This window comes from Talpa europaea (assembly GCF_964194135.1).
Source record: "Talpa europaea genome assembly, chromosome: 6".
In the NCBI taxonomy this organism is placed as follows: domain Eukaryota; kingdom Metazoa; phylum Chordata; class Mammalia; order Eulipotyphla; family Talpidae; genus Talpa; species Talpa europaea.
In genome coordinates this window covers 13,866,727-13,882,905 of record NC_140072.1, presented here as the reverse complement: position 1 = coordinate 13,882,905, position 16,179 = coordinate 13,866,727, and the positions used below count along the sequence as shown (strand labels likewise).

General features: G+C 48.0%; 1 protein-coding gene across 1 annotated transcript; it reads left to right on the top strand.

The window, feature by feature from the left end:
• Nucleotides 1-1,132: 1,132 nt before the first annotated feature.
• Nucleotides 1,133-10,398, top strand: ADGRF3 (adhesion G protein-coupled receptor F3; the record flags this gene model as incomplete). Its single annotated transcript, XM_084236014.1, has 14 exons — nt 1,133-1,219; nt 2,161-2,221; nt 2,625-2,786; nt 3,149-3,319; nt 3,747-3,965; nt 4,479-4,688; nt 5,210-5,353; nt 5,508-5,704; nt 6,036-6,215; nt 7,012-8,394; nt 8,868-8,909; nt 8,998-9,060; nt 9,501-9,556; nt 10,377-10,398. The coding sequence occupies 14 exons, from the start codon at nt 1,133-1,135 to the stop codon at nt 10,396-10,398; spliced, it is 2,997 nt and encodes a 998-aa protein (XP_084092140.1).
• Nucleotides 10,399-16,179: the final 5,781 nt, after the last annotated feature.

The following is a 16,179-nucleotide window of genomic DNA, read 5'->3' as shown; positions in this document are numbered from 1 at the left end:
CACATTACCACAAATGGCAAGATTTTGGTCATTTTTTATAGTTGAGTAGTATTCCATTGTGTAAATATACCACATCTTAATTCACTCATCTGTTGTTGGGCCCATAAGCTGTTTCTGTAACTTGGCTAGTAGATAATGCTGCAGTGAACATAAGTCAGAGCATCCCTTCAAATTAATGTTTTTGCATGCTTCAGATAGATCCTTAGAAGGAATGCTGGATCAAATAGCAATAATATTGTTAGAAACCTCCATACTGTTTTCGAGTATGGAGATGGTCCAGTATAGGCCAGACCAGCCTACATTCCCACCAACAGTATAGTTTGGTTCCCTTTTCCCCACCTTTTCTCCAACACTTGTTGTTTCTGGTGTTTTTGACACAGACCATTCTCATAGGTGTGAGGTGGTGTCTCATTGTGGTTTTGATTTCTATTTCCCTGGTAATAAGTAATGATCAGCATTTTTTTTCACGTGCCTGTTGGAAAGGCAAATTTGAATTTTAACTCGTCTTCTGCCAGTTATTTTGCAGATAAACCATTCCTTCTTTCAAAATGTCAATGTCAGGGGCCTCCCTGGTGGTGCAAGGGGTTAAGGCTCAGCACTATGAAGCTATCTGCAGCTATTGCAGCACAAGTTCAATCCCCAGCCAGGGAGCTGATCCACATGGTACAGCAGACCTCTCCTGTCTCACCCACTGCTCCCCTCAGCAGTGCATTTCAGTAGATCTGCCTGTTCTGCTCCCCACTCTGTCTCTGAATCCTCTCACCCCCACCCCGTACCTCTGGTCTGTATCCCAGTTCTTGTATGCAAAAATAAATAAATCTTCTAAAAAATGTCAATGTCATAATACTGACCTAATGTGCACCAAGCAGCACGCCCATGGCTCAGTATCAATTATAGAATATAGAATTGAAAAATGTAGAAAAGTAGGAAAACAGCCAATTCCTACCAGGAACCCAGAGTGACCTGCATGCCCATTTGACTTGGTCATGGGCTGTAGCACTTCCTCTATAAATTCAGTCCTGGCTCCCTGCCACTCTACCCCCCACCCCTGTGCACTGCACTGCCAGGATTCTCAGAGGAAATTTGCATCACGCAGCAGCAGGAAGGCTCCTGAGGACTGCTTCACTGAGCCATGGTCTGTTCAGGGGCTGCCCCAGTGCTACTCCTGGCCATGACTCTCCCCTTGGTGGGGTCACCGCCTGCCGAAGCATCCCAACCTGTAAGTAAGACTGGGTTCCTGGAAGGCCCAGGGAAGGTCTGTAGAGGGGAAGTTAGGGGCCTAGGTATGAGAGGAGTGAGGTATGGAGGCAAAGGGCTGGAGGAAGAGCAAATAATGTATAAAAAACAGATGATTTTTTATAGGTTCACCTTATTTAAGCCTCAGAGTTCAGTCTTCCAAGGTATGGGGAGAGCTTTTGTTTCTTTCCTTGGGTCCTGTGAATTCCAATGATGCCTGCCGAACTTTGGATGAGGGCTCTTACAGTCAAGCTGGCAATTTAAAAATGCAAAGAAAACTTTCCCAGATTTGGGGACCAGTGGCGCAGAGGACCGGAGAGACTGGAGGAAAGGAAGCAGAGTCTAGATGAGTACTTTCTGCTCTGTTTCTCCCACTGGGTATCTTTATCTCTAGCTACAACCTTATCTATGTCAGTAGCTGTTTTTAGATCCATATCCAAATGTACCTGCAAGCTTGAGAGGAAAAGGAGTTGGTGAGGAAATAGTTTACTGGGGGGGGGGGCAATTCCCATGATGGAATTAGAGGTCCCCAAGTCTCAGGCAGCTATGGCCGCCTCTCCCTTTGGAGCTCCAGATCCAGCTATTTCAATTACCCTAGAAATCAGGGTCAGGTAAATTCAGGAAGGAATTAAGCAAAGCATGTTGACTCTCCAGGTGTGTTTGGTTCCTGGGTTCAGGTCGAATGAGCAGGCCCTGGTGGGGCCTCTGGGGCTGCTTCCTGACACCTTTCTGACAGAAGAGGGAATCAGAAGCTTGATTTCCTCTTCTGATGTGCCCACTTGACTTCAGGCAAAAGGAGGCACTTCCAAGAGGAGTCCTGCCCAATGAGCCAAGCTAGCCCTGGAACCACAGTGAAGAGGGTATCCCAGGAGAAACTTGGGGTCAACCTCTGCTCAGCAGCCTCTCCTCTGTGCTCTGTTCCAGGGACAGGGTCAGACTGGAGGGGAAACTGGGCAGCAACTGGACCAAGAGAATGGAGCAGGTGGTGAGTGGATGGGCAGGAGGAGTGGAAGGAGGAGCGGGAGAAGGCAGAAAGAAAGGACTAGAAGAGGCACAACAAGGGTGTACTAGGCAAACAGGGAGGACTGGATCTGGCAAGTCTGGTCAGGCAGGTCCCACATTCACCAGCTTCGAGGAGGCCTTGGGAAGTCAGTCCTCTTAGAGGATGTCCTCTATAAAGTAGAGGGTGTTGGGTGGGGGGCGGTGACATGAAACAGTGCATCTGAATGCACCTTAGGGTGATGCGATGAGGCCTTAAGACCTTCCCGAGTCCTATCTGGGCCAGGTGACCTATGGGAAGTGGGACTCATAGGCTGTCTGGCAGTGACCAGCCAAGTGTGGGAGGCAAAAGGTGTAGGACCCATGGCCTTGCTGCCTCTCCTCTCCAGCTGCATCCTCTGCTCCTGTAGACTCAGTGCTGCTCTCAGTCTATGCTCTGCTGGGCTTGTCAAATGAGACCTGGAGGAAGGAGCTCTCCAGGACCCTGAATCTGCCCCCTGCCTCAGCTTCCTCCCCACCAATATCTCTCACTGGCCTCAGCCTCACGACAGGTAGGGGAGACATTCTACTGGCCTCCCCGTCTCTGCGCCACTTCTTGTGTGGGAAGAGGGCTCAGCAGAAGCAAACATGGGCTTCCCAAACAGTCTGGCTGGAGTCCCTGCCTCTGCTCCCTGGAGGCAGCTCCTGCCCCACCTCCCCACCAAACCCCACCTTCCTTTCCTGCCCCCGCCTCCAGCTTCCAGCCTTTGCAGAGGGCCTGGGATTTCTCTACCTCCACCCCTACACCCTTGTCCAGCACTGGGACCTCAGTGACTATGAACCCTAGTGAAGGGCCAGCCCTGGAGGGTGCGTGTGACTGACACTGGCTTTCTCAGACAGCCCCCTTACTTCTCATTCCCCTCCCCCGTCACAGAGTGTCGTGTCCTCCAGGAATCCCGCCATTGTGCCTGCCTCTCTGGGTACCAGTGGAATGTCAGTGTCTGCTCCCAACACCCGCCCTGCGAACAGCCCCACAAACACCAGCCTTGCGACTGTCTCATCTTCCGCCCTACTGAAGCCGGCTACTGCCAGCTGCTGCCACCTGGTGAGGAGGGCTGGGAACTTGGAAGCCTATGACCCCAAGTGAAAGAAACCCTCTCTGTGGTCCTCTCCTCTCTGACCCCTGTGCTTGTGCCAGCAGGCACGTGCCCAGCAGCTCCCTGGGGTGCCAGCCAGCACAGGCCCTGAACTTGGGACTTGAGTAGTCAGACTGATGAGCGACACAGCTCCAGAGACACACGGACAAGGAGAGACAATTCTCTCCTGGGGAAGGGGAAATCAGACCAAAACGGCCCTGTTGGGTTCCCGATGACAGAGGGGGTCTTCCTGACCAGACTGCAGGGGTTACACTCTCCCAGGAACAAGACAAAAGAAAAGGTGCCAGGCGGGGAGAAGTGAGGAGTGCGGGCTTAGCCGCATTGAGAACCACAAGGCCCTGGTCCAGGGGTCCCCTGTCTTCTGCCTCCCCACAGTGCCCGGGACCCTGAGTCTGAACTCCTGGCTGCAGACGCCTGGTCACACACTGAACCTGACCCTCCTTGCAAACCACCAGACCACCAACCTGAGCTGGCTCCTGTGGCGCCCAGGGAGCCCCAGGCCCATCCCCCTGCAGCAGGGCACACGCGTGTCTCTGACCTCCAGCCAGCGCCAGGCTGTCCTCAGCATCTCCAGCATCTCCCAGAAGTGGGCAGGTAGCCAGCCTAGCCCTCCCTCCTGCTCCCGCGCCCTTCTCTTCCCTCTCTTTTTTCTCCACTGCCCTCGACCCCGTCCTTGCTCCCTGCAGCGTCCTTTCTTTTTTCCTCTTTTCTTTCCCCTTCCACTCATTCCCGCTGAGGAATAAGGCTGAGGCTCGCTGACGTGAAGCCTGAGGGAAAATGCTGGAAAGGCGGTCTGCGTCAGCTGAGCTCGGATGCGAGTTTCTCAAGACGTTGAGGTGGCAGGAAAAGGGGAAGGCGGGCCGTGCCCTGGAAGGACAGGCGGTCACACTGGAGGCTCATGGCTACAGGCTAATAAAAAGGGCCAGGAGCCCCTTCCCCTCATCTCTTCTCCCTCCTGGAAATCGTTTGGGGGCAGGGCTCCTCCCGGCTGGGGTGAAGCCCTGGGTGGTCAGCAGAGGCTGGAGACTGCTGACCTGGGGTGTGGCCTGGGGAGCAGCAGAGCTTGCTGGCACAGAGCCAGGCGGTGCAGCAGGTGTGTATCTGCAGGCAAGTACATGTGCTGCTTTGAGGCCCAGGGATTCAGGTGGGAGCTGTACCAGATGGTGAAGTTGCCCCTGCAGGCAACTGAAGTGACTCAGCTTCCAGACCAGCTCTCTATCTCCTGCGCCACCTCCCCCGGCTTCCAGCTGAGCTGCTGCATCCCCAGGACACACCAGGAATACACGGCTTCCTGGAGCCCCGCCGAGGGCAGCCAAGGTAGGGCAAGTGGCCTGCGGACAAGGAGTACGGGGCAGGGGAGAGGGAGCCGGAGCAGCGAGTCTCCCCAGGCAGCTGGCTCTCCCGCTCCAGGAAGCAGAGGCTGCAATTCAACCCGGAGTTTCAGGTCCAAGTCCAGTCCTGTCCTCGGCCCCCCAGAGCAGCTCCAATTCTATCGGTACAACAAAAGCTACTGGGGTGTAGATCGCTTTTTGCAAAATGCTTCCATCCACACAATCTCAATGAACTCTCACCAACACGCTGTGGGGTTAATTTGATTCCTCATTTATAAAGGAGGAACCTGTGGCTTCAAGTCCTGGAACTAGAGGTCCCTAGGGTCCCCTTCATCAGAGACCAAGCTTTGCCCTCAGTAATTTGATGCCCGCATACCGCTCGGCTCTTCCCCATTGCTTCAGCCACTTCTGAAATTGCTAGAAAGACTGGAAGGGCATCTCTGGGCCTGCTGGGTTCTAGGTCTGTTTCTGCCACAGTGACTGTTCCCTTCCCTCCCTCACCCTCAGCCTCCTTAGTCAACACGTCGGCCTCCCAATGCCTGGTGCTGGCTCTTCAGCGCTGCCCTGCAGCTGACACCACGTACTTCTGTGTCCTGCAGAGCCCGGGACTCACCACTCTCAGGGTCCCCGTCTCTGTCACCATCATTCAGGGTATGTGGGGTTTCATGCCCCGCGGTCAACCTCACCTGTCCACCTGGACCGTTCCCTGCGCTGGGCCACAGGGCCAGACTACAGTCTGTGTAGGTCTGCCCAAGGGCTCGGGCTCAACTGCAGTGGCTGAGCCTTCCCTGAAATCATTCCTCAGATGGCGATATCACCTGCCCCGAGGACTCCTCAGTTGTTGCCTGGAATGTCACCAAAGCCGGCCATGTGGCTCAGGCACCGTGTCCTGTGGACAGGACAGGGATGGTGAAGAGGCCTTGTGGGCCTGATGGGGTTTGGGGGCCCATCCAGAACAGCTGCACAGACACAGGCCTCCTGGAATTGCTTCAAAGAGCCTGGGTAAAGCTTCTGACCCTGCTGCCCACACCCTCATCCTCGTGACCTGTCTACCCTTTCCTCACTCTGCACTCGAGGCCCAGCCTGCAGGTTATTCAGCTTCCCTAAACTGGGTGCCAGCAAGGTGAGGAAGTAGATGTGGGGGACTTAAAAGCACCTGCATGGTGGGGAAGGTGCTATTCTCAACCCTTAGTCCATCAAATGTCTGCCCCAACAGTATTGGATCGGTTCCTTCCATGATGGTGCTGTCATCGGGAGGGAGGAGCTGGGCAAGAGGAGAGTCTCTCAAGAGGACTCTCCCTCCAACCCCTTCTTGCTGTCTTGTCTGTCCCAGCTGCTACGGGGAGGCCAGGGCAAGCCTGCTGAGGAGGTGCCACCGATCCTGGCAGAGCTGCTAGAGCACGTGGTGGTGGTGAGCTCACCCTCTGACTTATTGGTACTGCTGGGCACCATGAAATCCCTGGCCAAGGTGGTGACAGACACGAGAACGCAGCTTAACCACAGTGCTCTGGAGGTAAGTGCTCTGAGCCACAGCAGGAGTCAGCTGAGTTATGGGGGGCCGGAAGTTCTTCTACCTCTGGGCACTGCTGTCCCTCTGACATCACCACAAGCTGTCAGACGGCAGACCTCTCTGGAGGCCAAGTGTCGGCTCCCCTAGTCCACTTCTCCTCCTGGACAGCAGTCTCCGAGGCCACGGATTGTGAAAAAGGGAAGACACATGAGGTTGGGGGAGGCAGGAAGAGGCGCAGAGGCAGTGGTGCACCTGCAGATGTGTGGCTGTAACGTGAATCCTCCCTCCCCCACCCCTCTAGCCCCAAGACAATGGCATGGAGATGCTCAAATATACGTGGCTTTGCTGGACTCACCTAAACTACCTGAGTATAGACATGGGTCGGTGACATATAAGCTGCAGCCAGACTAGCCTGTGGCAATGACACTTGTCCTTTGTGTCCGGGAATATGTATCAGACACGCCTGTGGCCATTCCTTCAGGACACAGTGCCCTCTACCACTGGGCACTAGTTTTGCAGAGCTGCAGGGGTCAAGGGATTCCTTGGTGGCCCCAAGGAATGGAGGGGAGGGAAGGTTGTCAGGTGAGAGGCTGAATGAGATCACATACTTGAAGATGCCCTAGTAGGGGGTGAACAGCTCTGGTTCTTCCCATCTTGAAAGTCTCTTCACACACCTGTTTTCTCCCCAACCTTAAGTCTTGCACTGGACCAGGGTGGATTTGGGGTCTAAAGTTCCCAGTGCCCTTGGCTTAGTGCTGCGGGGTCCTGGAGGCAGGGTTCATCTCTGTTGGGTATACAGGTTTTCCTGACAACCACAGACCAGGTCCTGGACATGGACACCAGCTCTCTGTGGACCCCAGCCCAGGCCCAGAAGCCTTCGGCAAGCTCAAATCTCCTGCTGGCCACAGAGACCCTGGCACGCAGCCTGGACCCACAGGATCACCCCTTCTCCCTCAGTTTGCCAAACGTGCAGCTAGAGACTCAGCTCCTCGGACCCACATTTCCTGGTGACTACAGAATCACCTTCTCCACTCAGCCCCCACTGCAGGTTCGGATCCCCAGGCACTCCCTGGCCCCGCTGGGCCATAATGGAACCAATGTCAGCATTACTAGCTTGGTGCTACGAAAACTGGACCACCTGCTGCCCTCCAACTATGGACAAGGGCTGGGGGGCTCTCTCTATGCCACACCTGGCCTGGTCCTCTCCATTTCCATCACGGCAGGTGGCCAGACCTTTCACCAGGGAGAGGTTATCATGGACTTTGGGGGCAGAGATGGCATCGCCCACTGTGTCTTCTGGGATCACACTCTCTTCCAGGGTGAGGGGGGCTGGTCTGATGAAGGGTGCCAGGGGCAGGAAGCTGGTGTCAGCCCCACTGCCCAGTGCATCTGCAGGCACCTCACTGCCTTCTCCATCCTCATGTCCCGACACACTGTTCCAGAAAACCGTACCCTGAAGCTACTGAGTGAGGTGGGCTTGGGGGCCTCCATTTTGGCACTGCTTGTGTGCCTGGCCGTGTACAGGCTGGTGTGGAGAGTCGTGGTACGGAACAAGGTTGCCTATTTACGTCACACAGCCCTGCTCCACGTGGCGCTTTCCCTGCTGGCTGCAGACACCTGCTTCCTAGGAGCCTCACTGCTTCCTCCCATGCCCCAAAGCCCACTCTGCCTGGCTGTTGCCTTCCTCACTCACTTTCTCTACCTGGCTACTTTTTTCTGGATGTTGGCCCAGGCCCTGATGTTGGCCCACCAGCTGCTGTTTGTCTTCCATCAACTGTCCAAGCACCGGGCACTCTCCCTGATGGTGGTCCTTGGCTACCTGTGCCCAATGGGGTTTGCAGGTGTCACCCTGGGCCTCTACCTGCCCCAAGGGCAGTACCTGAGGGAGGGGGCCTGCTGGTTGAATGGGAAGGGTGGGGCACTCTACACCTTCGCGGGGCCAGTGCTGGCCATTGTGGGTGTGAACGGGCTGGTACTCACCATGGCTATACTGAAGTTGCTGAGACCTTCGCTGTCGGAGGGGCCCCAGGTGGAGACACGCCAAGCCCTTGTGGGAGTGGTCAAAGCCCTGCTCATTCTCACACCCATCTTCGGCCTCACCTGGGGACTGGGCCTGGCCACTCTGCTGGAAGAAGCCTCCCTAGTCCCTCAGTACATCTTCACCGTTCTCAACACTTTCCAGGTGGGTGGGTGATCAGGTGGTGATCACGCTTTCTCCCCTTTAAATGGCTTAAGTCACTGTCAGCCCCTTTTCAAGGAGGCATCATGGTGAAGCAGAAGGAACTCAGGTTCGGGAATTTGAGAAGGCTTAGGTATGGATCCCAGTTTCTCCACTAATTAGTTGTACAATTTTGAACAGACCTGAGTCTTGTTTTTCTTATCTGTAAAATACCTGGATTTGCCAGAGAAGTCAGGCAGTTGTCAGTAGCTAATCCTTTTGTGTTCCCTTTTAACCATAACGCATATTTAAAAAAAAAAAAAAAGGCACCTAAAAAAGGATCCTTTGCACCAAATGGTGCTTAAGTAAGAAAAGCCGAGATGGAAAGCCTCAGGACATGAATCTGACAAGAGGACAGCAGGGGAAGAGGAGGGAGCGAGTTGCTTTTGGTGGATTTCTTCTTCCTTGACAAGGTCTCTCCACATCATTCTTTGCAGGGTGTCTTCATCTTACTTTTTGGTTGCCTCATGGATAAGAAGGTGAGTCTGCCCAAAGAACCCCTGTCTGACTCGCAGTGCAAAGGCTGGCACTGTGATGGCATACCTGGGGCATTTACTTCTCCTGCAGGTACAAGAGGCTTTACTCAAACGCTTCTGTTGCACCGAGCCCCCCAACTCCACCATCTCGCGGGTGAGTTGCTGGCTTCAAACCTGTTCTCAAGAGCAGGTCAGAAGTACATATCCTATGGCCTTCTCTGGAGGAGCTGGGCACAGCTGCAAGCTGAGAAGAGGCTTGGAGTGTACTTTAGAAAGAGCATGTTTCTGGTTCAAGCTTGCCAGCCATGGAAAAAGCAGCCCAGTCAGAGCAGGTCTCTCTGGGTTCCTCATTACAATGGGATTCCTGGTGACCCTCTTGACTGTGGTTACCCCACCTAGAAATCTGCCTCCAGTTACTATTTGAAGGGAAGAGGTAGGATGGCTACAGGTGGGAGTCACTGTCACTGAGAGCAAAGTTCCTAGGATAACTGCCGCCCAGCAGGAGGGCAGGCGAGAATACAAAAATGGAAACCACCTCATCATAGGAGGGTTGACTAATAATAATCACCTGCTCCTGGGCTTGCCCTCTTCTAGGCTACTAATGAAACCTACATTCCAGAACACAGCGAAGGAAGAAATGAAGATGCCAGGTGAGAATGGCACTTTCTTGGGCATGAAGTGAACAGCGTGGAGTGAGAGGAATTGTAGCAAAGGGCTTCCTGGCAGAGCTCTTGACAGAGGGTTCCTCCTCATATGCCTTTCCAGCCCAAGGGGTGGAAAACAGACTTTCCCAGAGTCGCCATTTCTATGGGCTCGAGAAGGTGAGGCCTCAGAGGGTAGATGGCTAGCATCTCCTACTGCATTGCCAAAAAGCTGGAGGAACTTTTACCAACAACAACCCTTGACCCAGTTCATTCTAAAAATTCCTTTTTGCGCTGCCATATTTTTAATTATTCTGAAAAGCCCTGGCTTTGCAGGAATTGCCATTGGTGGCTTGGTGTTCAGAGGGGAGGATAGCCTGCAGAGTGATGGGGGGTGGGGAGAGTGATGAGCTCTTTCACAGGAAGGCAGAAGCTTTGAATGAGCCCCAGACTCACCCATGTTCCCTTAAGGGAGTTGAGGGTGTGTCCTTGAATCCACCAGGCTGGGGCCTGGCCCCATGCCAGAGCTCTAAACCTTCCCTGCTCCCAGAGTTCAGCACTCAGGAAAAACAGGTTTATGCCTCCTTTAGTCATCCACATTTCTCTTTCTGCTCCCCTAAATTATCCAAGCAAGAATAGTGTGGAAAACTAGCCAAAGCTACCTAATGAGTAAATCTGCTTTTTCTGTACCAAAAAAAATCAAAGTTCAAAATAACTGCAAGTAAAACTGACTGAACCAGTTTTGACTAATCAACAGTTTGTGTTACAGATATATTTGCTAAAAATGATTTTAACTATCCAGTGACTTCTGATTATTTCTTCCCTATAGCCATGAAGAAAGGATGACCTAACTGACAGCAACGCTGATCTTCCGAATACAAGAGATGAAGGGCAGAATGTGGTTTGTTTCTTTTCAAAGTTCAGGAACAGGTGACACTATGTCCTTCCTTATCCTTTAACAATATCAATATAAAATGTATGCTTCGTAGACAAACGCAAATGCGACATGAGCACATTTGTAAGAATGTACTATAAATTTTCATATAGAAAGGTACCACAGACTCAGCAAGAATTAAGGAGAAAATATGGCAAATACTGACCTTTAAAAGTGACAGGATCTGGCTTAATCTCGATTGAGAGCAGGAAGATTAAAGAAAAGCTTTTAGAGGACATCAAGACAACTAGCAGAATTAACTCATGGAGCCTACAATAGCATGACAGGATTCTGAAAAAAAAAATTAAACTAGATAAATAAAAACACTCCAAAAAAAGTCTTAATTACAAAATTCATGGGTATGTTTATAAAATGGAAGGGAAAGTTTTTGGTTTAAATAAAATTGGATATGCTATCACATGCTATAAAAACATTTTTCTTACAAACACTATTCTTTTGCTAACGATCTATGTAAATATCTTAATTGCCTATAAGACTGCTTGAGTATTTCTCTGCATGGATGCAATCATTCTTTCAAATAGAAGACATGAACTCATCAGGACAGTTGCATCATTCTACGGCTTGTATTGGTCCCAGCCTCCATGGGAGGCAGGTAATGCTGAAATGGTGAAAGCTTTGCCTTGCTGGCTCGCCCAGCAACATAGCGATGTCTCTATTTCACTTTATTAATATTTACAGTCTTAATTTTTAAAATTACAGTTATGCATCACTTAACAAGAGGTAAGTTCTGAGAAGCATATCAGTGAGCAATTTTGTCACTGTGCCAGTGTCACAGCGTATAATTACCCAAACCTAGATGGTCCAGACTACACGCCTAGACCAGAAGAGACAGCCTATTGGGGACCTCCAACATATGTGCAGTCCATCACTGACTGAGACATTGTGAAGTGACACATGGCTACATGAAAGACTTTTCTGATTACAAATTCAAATAATACTCTTTCACTTTAGAAGCAGCAGAGATTCTTTTTCTGAATCTGCTTTTATAAAAACGTATGTGCTCATTTTCTTAAATGATTGCACATACTCAATGTATGCTCTGCTGGTAAAAACACACTTCAGATTTGGTAAATGAAATGACATTAAGATTTTGTTCACTTGTCTCTTACCATTTAAAAAAAAAAAAAAGGACTGAAAAAGAAGGCTCTGGAGGTAAATATGAGAAAATAAGATTTAGTAGAAACTCCATTTATAAAAAGAAGGCTTAAAGAAATAAGTGAACAGTTAGATGTTCAAAGGACGTTCATTCCAGTATGTTTACAGCCTCAAAAAAAGAGGTACCGAGGCCTCCATGGTGGCGCAAGGGGTTAAGACGCAACCTATAAAGCTATCAGCAGCCACTGCAGCGCGAGTTCAATCCCCGGCCAGGGAGCTGCCCACATAGCACAGCAGACCTCTCCTGACTCACCCGCTGCTCCCCTCAACAGTGTATTTCAGTCAGTCCGCTTGTTCTGTTTCCCACTCTGTCTCTGGTGAATCCTCTCACCCCTCCCCCCACCTCTGGTCTGTACCCTAGCTCTTACATGCATAAATAAATAAGTCTTTAAAAAAAACAAACCAGCATTTTCACCCAGAAATGGCTGGTATAGCAGGAGATACTGTAAACCTCCTTGGAATCCAATTCCTGCTGACTCTGTCATAAGATTGAACTTCTACAAGAAAATGCTCCGATGTCACAACATTTTTTATGGACCCATTTGCTTTACCTTTTGCCAATAGCAAGCGTGAAACTCCTGAATTTGGCAAAGGAATTAATTCTAGATAAACCTAGACTCTGAATCAAGTGGTCATGCAGCACTTTGAAATATTTCTGTTGAACCGAAAGTACAAAACCAGGAAATTACCAGACTATTTCATTAGCTAAAGAAACTTTTCAGTAATCATGGGTAATGATAGTAGCCATCTCAATGGGTAGGAAGTAATATCATACTGCAGTCTTGATTTGCATTTCCCTAACAATAATGTGGAACAGTTTTTCATGTTTAAATTTTCATGTTTAAATTCTTTGCCCATTTCTTTAACAAATGATGTTGGGGAAAACTTGACAGCTACAGATAAAAGAACGGAGCTCAATCATTCTCTAACTCCATTCACAAAATTAAATTCAAAATGGATTAAAGACCTGAATCCATAAAATACACAAAAGAAAAACACAGGTGACTGTACCCTAAAGATGGCAAGGGAAATGAAAGCAAAAATAAACAATTGGAACTACATCAAATCAAAAATATTTTGCACAGCAAAAGAATTAGCAGACTAAAAAGGTAACCACTGAATGGGAGAAGAGATCTGCACACCACATACCCAATAAGGGATTAATATCCAAGGTATATATGAGTTCTTTATAGAACTCATCCAATTTAACAATAAAACAACCCAATTAAAAAATAGGCAGAAGATACAAATAGACACTTTTCCAGAGGACATTCAGATGGTGAAAAGACATATGAGAAAATGTTCATCATCACTTTATAAGGAAATGCAAATCAAAACCACAATGATGCATCATTTCACACCTGTGAGAATAACTTACATCAAAAAGACAGTGTTAGCCAGAATGTGAAAAAGATGAACACTCATATACTGTTAGTGGGAATGTATATTGGTGCCAGCCATTTTGGAAAGCAGTATGGACCTTTCTCAAAAAAACTAAAACTAAAACTGCCATATGATTCAGAAGCATCCCACTTCTGGATATCTATCCAAAGAATATGAAATCATCAGCTCAAAGACTTATATGCATGATGATATTTATCTCACCATTATTCATAACAGCTAAGATATGGAAGCAACCGAAGTGCCCACTGATAAAATGACTGAATAAAGACGTGGTGTATATACACACCATGCAGTATTATTGGTTATAAGTAAATATAAAACCTTGTCATTTGTAGGAAAACAGAAGGAATTCAAGGGGATTATGAAAATTAGAAGGATAATGACAAACAGTGGATGATTTCACCTGTACGTGCAATATAAGGGAACTAAACAGGTAAATGGAGAAAAAAAATTAAACTAGCGGACACTGAAAACCGAAATGAGGTTACCAAAGCTGATGAGGGTGGAGGTGGGAGCAAGGGTATCCAGGAAGGGGCCTTCCCGGCGGTGCAAGGGGTTAAGTCTTAGCACTACAAAGCTATCAGCAATCATTGCAGCACAGTTTGACCCCTGGCCAGGGAGGTGACCCACATGGTGCAGCAGACCTCTCCTGTCTCCCTCGCTGCTCCCCTCAGCAGTTTATTTCAGTAGATTCACCTGTTCTGCTGTCTACTATGTCTCTGGTGAATCCTCTCACCCACTCACACCTCCAGTCTGTACCCCAGTTCTTGTGTACATAAAAAAAATCAATCTTAAAAAGGAGGGGGTATTCAGTAAACAATGGATGATGGTAGGAATTTGGTTTTTGTTTTTTCTTTAAAAAATTATTTTTAATGAATTTTTTGCTCATTTTAAAATTGGGATTTTTTTTTCTTTCAGTTTTTGAGCTGTAGCCAAATCCAGTATCATGCAGCTTTCCCCACTTACTTCTAAGAGTGTTGTAATTTTAGCTCTTATGTTTAAGTTTTTTATTCATTTTGAGTTAGTTTTTTGAATTTGATGTAAGGCAAGGGTCCAACTTCATTCTTGTGCATGTGAGTATGCAACTCTCCCGACATTATTTGTCCTTTCCACATTTAGTGGTCTTGGCATCCTTGCAGAAAATCATTTGACCACATACGTGAGAGTTTATTTCTGGGCTTTTTAAAGCTACTAACTAAATTCCATGCTTTATTCAGATTTTGTCAGTTTTTCAACAGCCCTTTTTCTGTTTCAGAATCTATTCCAGGACAGCACATTACATTAGGTTGTCATGTCTCCTTAGCCTCCTGTGGTTTGTGACCATTTCTCAGTATCCTCTAATTTTTCCTAACCTTAGCAACTTGAGCATTAGTCAAGTATTTTATAGAGTATCTTTCAATTTGGACTTATCTGATGTTTTTTCACGACTAGACTGGGTTACAGGTGAAGCACTCCTTTGACGACAGCACACGAGGAGGTATGATATCCACGTGAGAGCACTAACGATGTTAAATTCAGTCATTTGCTCAAGCTAGTGTTTGCTGTTTCTCTCCATTATATCATTTCCTTATTTTTCCTTGTCTTACTCTATTTCCTGGAGTTGGGTCACTAAGTTTAGCCCCCACTCAAGGCAGGAGAGGGAGGCTCCTAGAGCCTCCTAGAGCATGGAATATCTACACGGAGTGTTTGGAATTCTGCTGTAAGAGTATTCCCTTGATTCTAAATTTTAGGAATTATTTTTACCTGATATGCAGATATCCTAGAAATGTACTTAGTTTTCCCTGATTTTGAAGCTTTCCTGTAGATGAGTAATCATTATTTACAGTATTTTGCAGTTTGAGAGTAATGTTACCATGAACATACCTACACATGTTTTCTGGTAATCGGGTGCATATTTCAGGAAATATAGCAAAGAGCAGGCCGGGCTGTGGACATTGAGTCATATTCAAATATAAAGATGATGCCAGATGGTTTTCCAAAGTGGTTGCACCTATTGGCATTCTCACCAGCACTGTACAAAAGTTTCTCCCCTCACCAACACTTGGGATTCTCAGTCTTGTTCATCTTGCAAGTCTGACAGATATAAAATCTCATTGTGATTTTAATTTGTTTTTTCTTGATTAATGAGCATTTTACATTTTGGTTTCTATTGGATTATGTTCTTAGCAGGCTCACAGTTGGCTAAAATAGTTAGAAATTACAATTAAGTTATCAAAGGCAAAATCTGCCCCCCAGCTGAAAGAACCAGTCTTTCCCGATAATAAAATAATAAAGCCAGGGCCTCCCTGGTGGAGCAGCAGTTGAGCACTGGGTTGCAAAGCTTCCCGCAGCCTCTGCAGCGCCCATTCGATCCCCGGCCACCAGCGAGGGTCCCACATGGCGCGCAGACCTCTCCTGCCGCCGCTGCTCCCCTCGGCAGAGTACTTCGTCAATCTGCCTGCTCTGCTCTCCCCTCTGGCTCTGGTGAATTCTCTCACCCTCCTGCGCTTCTGACTGTACCCAGTGCTTATATAAATAAATAAATAAATCTTAAATAAATAAATAAATTAATATAATATAATATAATATAATATAATATAATAATAAAGCCAACAGTTCTCTCATCTCTACTTTATTGGGGTTAACCATTATGGTGTTTATGTATCTAAACATTTACTGTAAATTCTCAGTGAAGTTTAGACTTTGAATTATCTTTCCATAATTAAGTTAATTAGGCACATTGGTTTGCATTTTATAGAAGACACTTTATCTTTAGGTCACAAATAAGAATGGGTATAAATGTGCAAACATTACAAAAATGATTCCAAATCTCAGCTAATCTCTTTTTCTAAATTGTAACCATTCATTTAGTCCTTAAGGAAGAGACAAAAAAAAGAATTGCTTAAATGTGTTACTGATGAGACTCTGGTGACTAAGAAATCCCTGAAGGAGCAGTAAGCCGTGATTACTGGAAAGCTCACATACTGGCAAGGTTTAATTGCAAAGTATTTTACAGAAGGCCACAAAGTTTGTTTTCCTAAGAGGAGCTGGGAACTATAGATGTCATTCAGTAATGCATTGAAATGGCATTGCCTACTGTGAGTGTTGCACACAAATTCCAGGTCACCTCCTTCTTGCT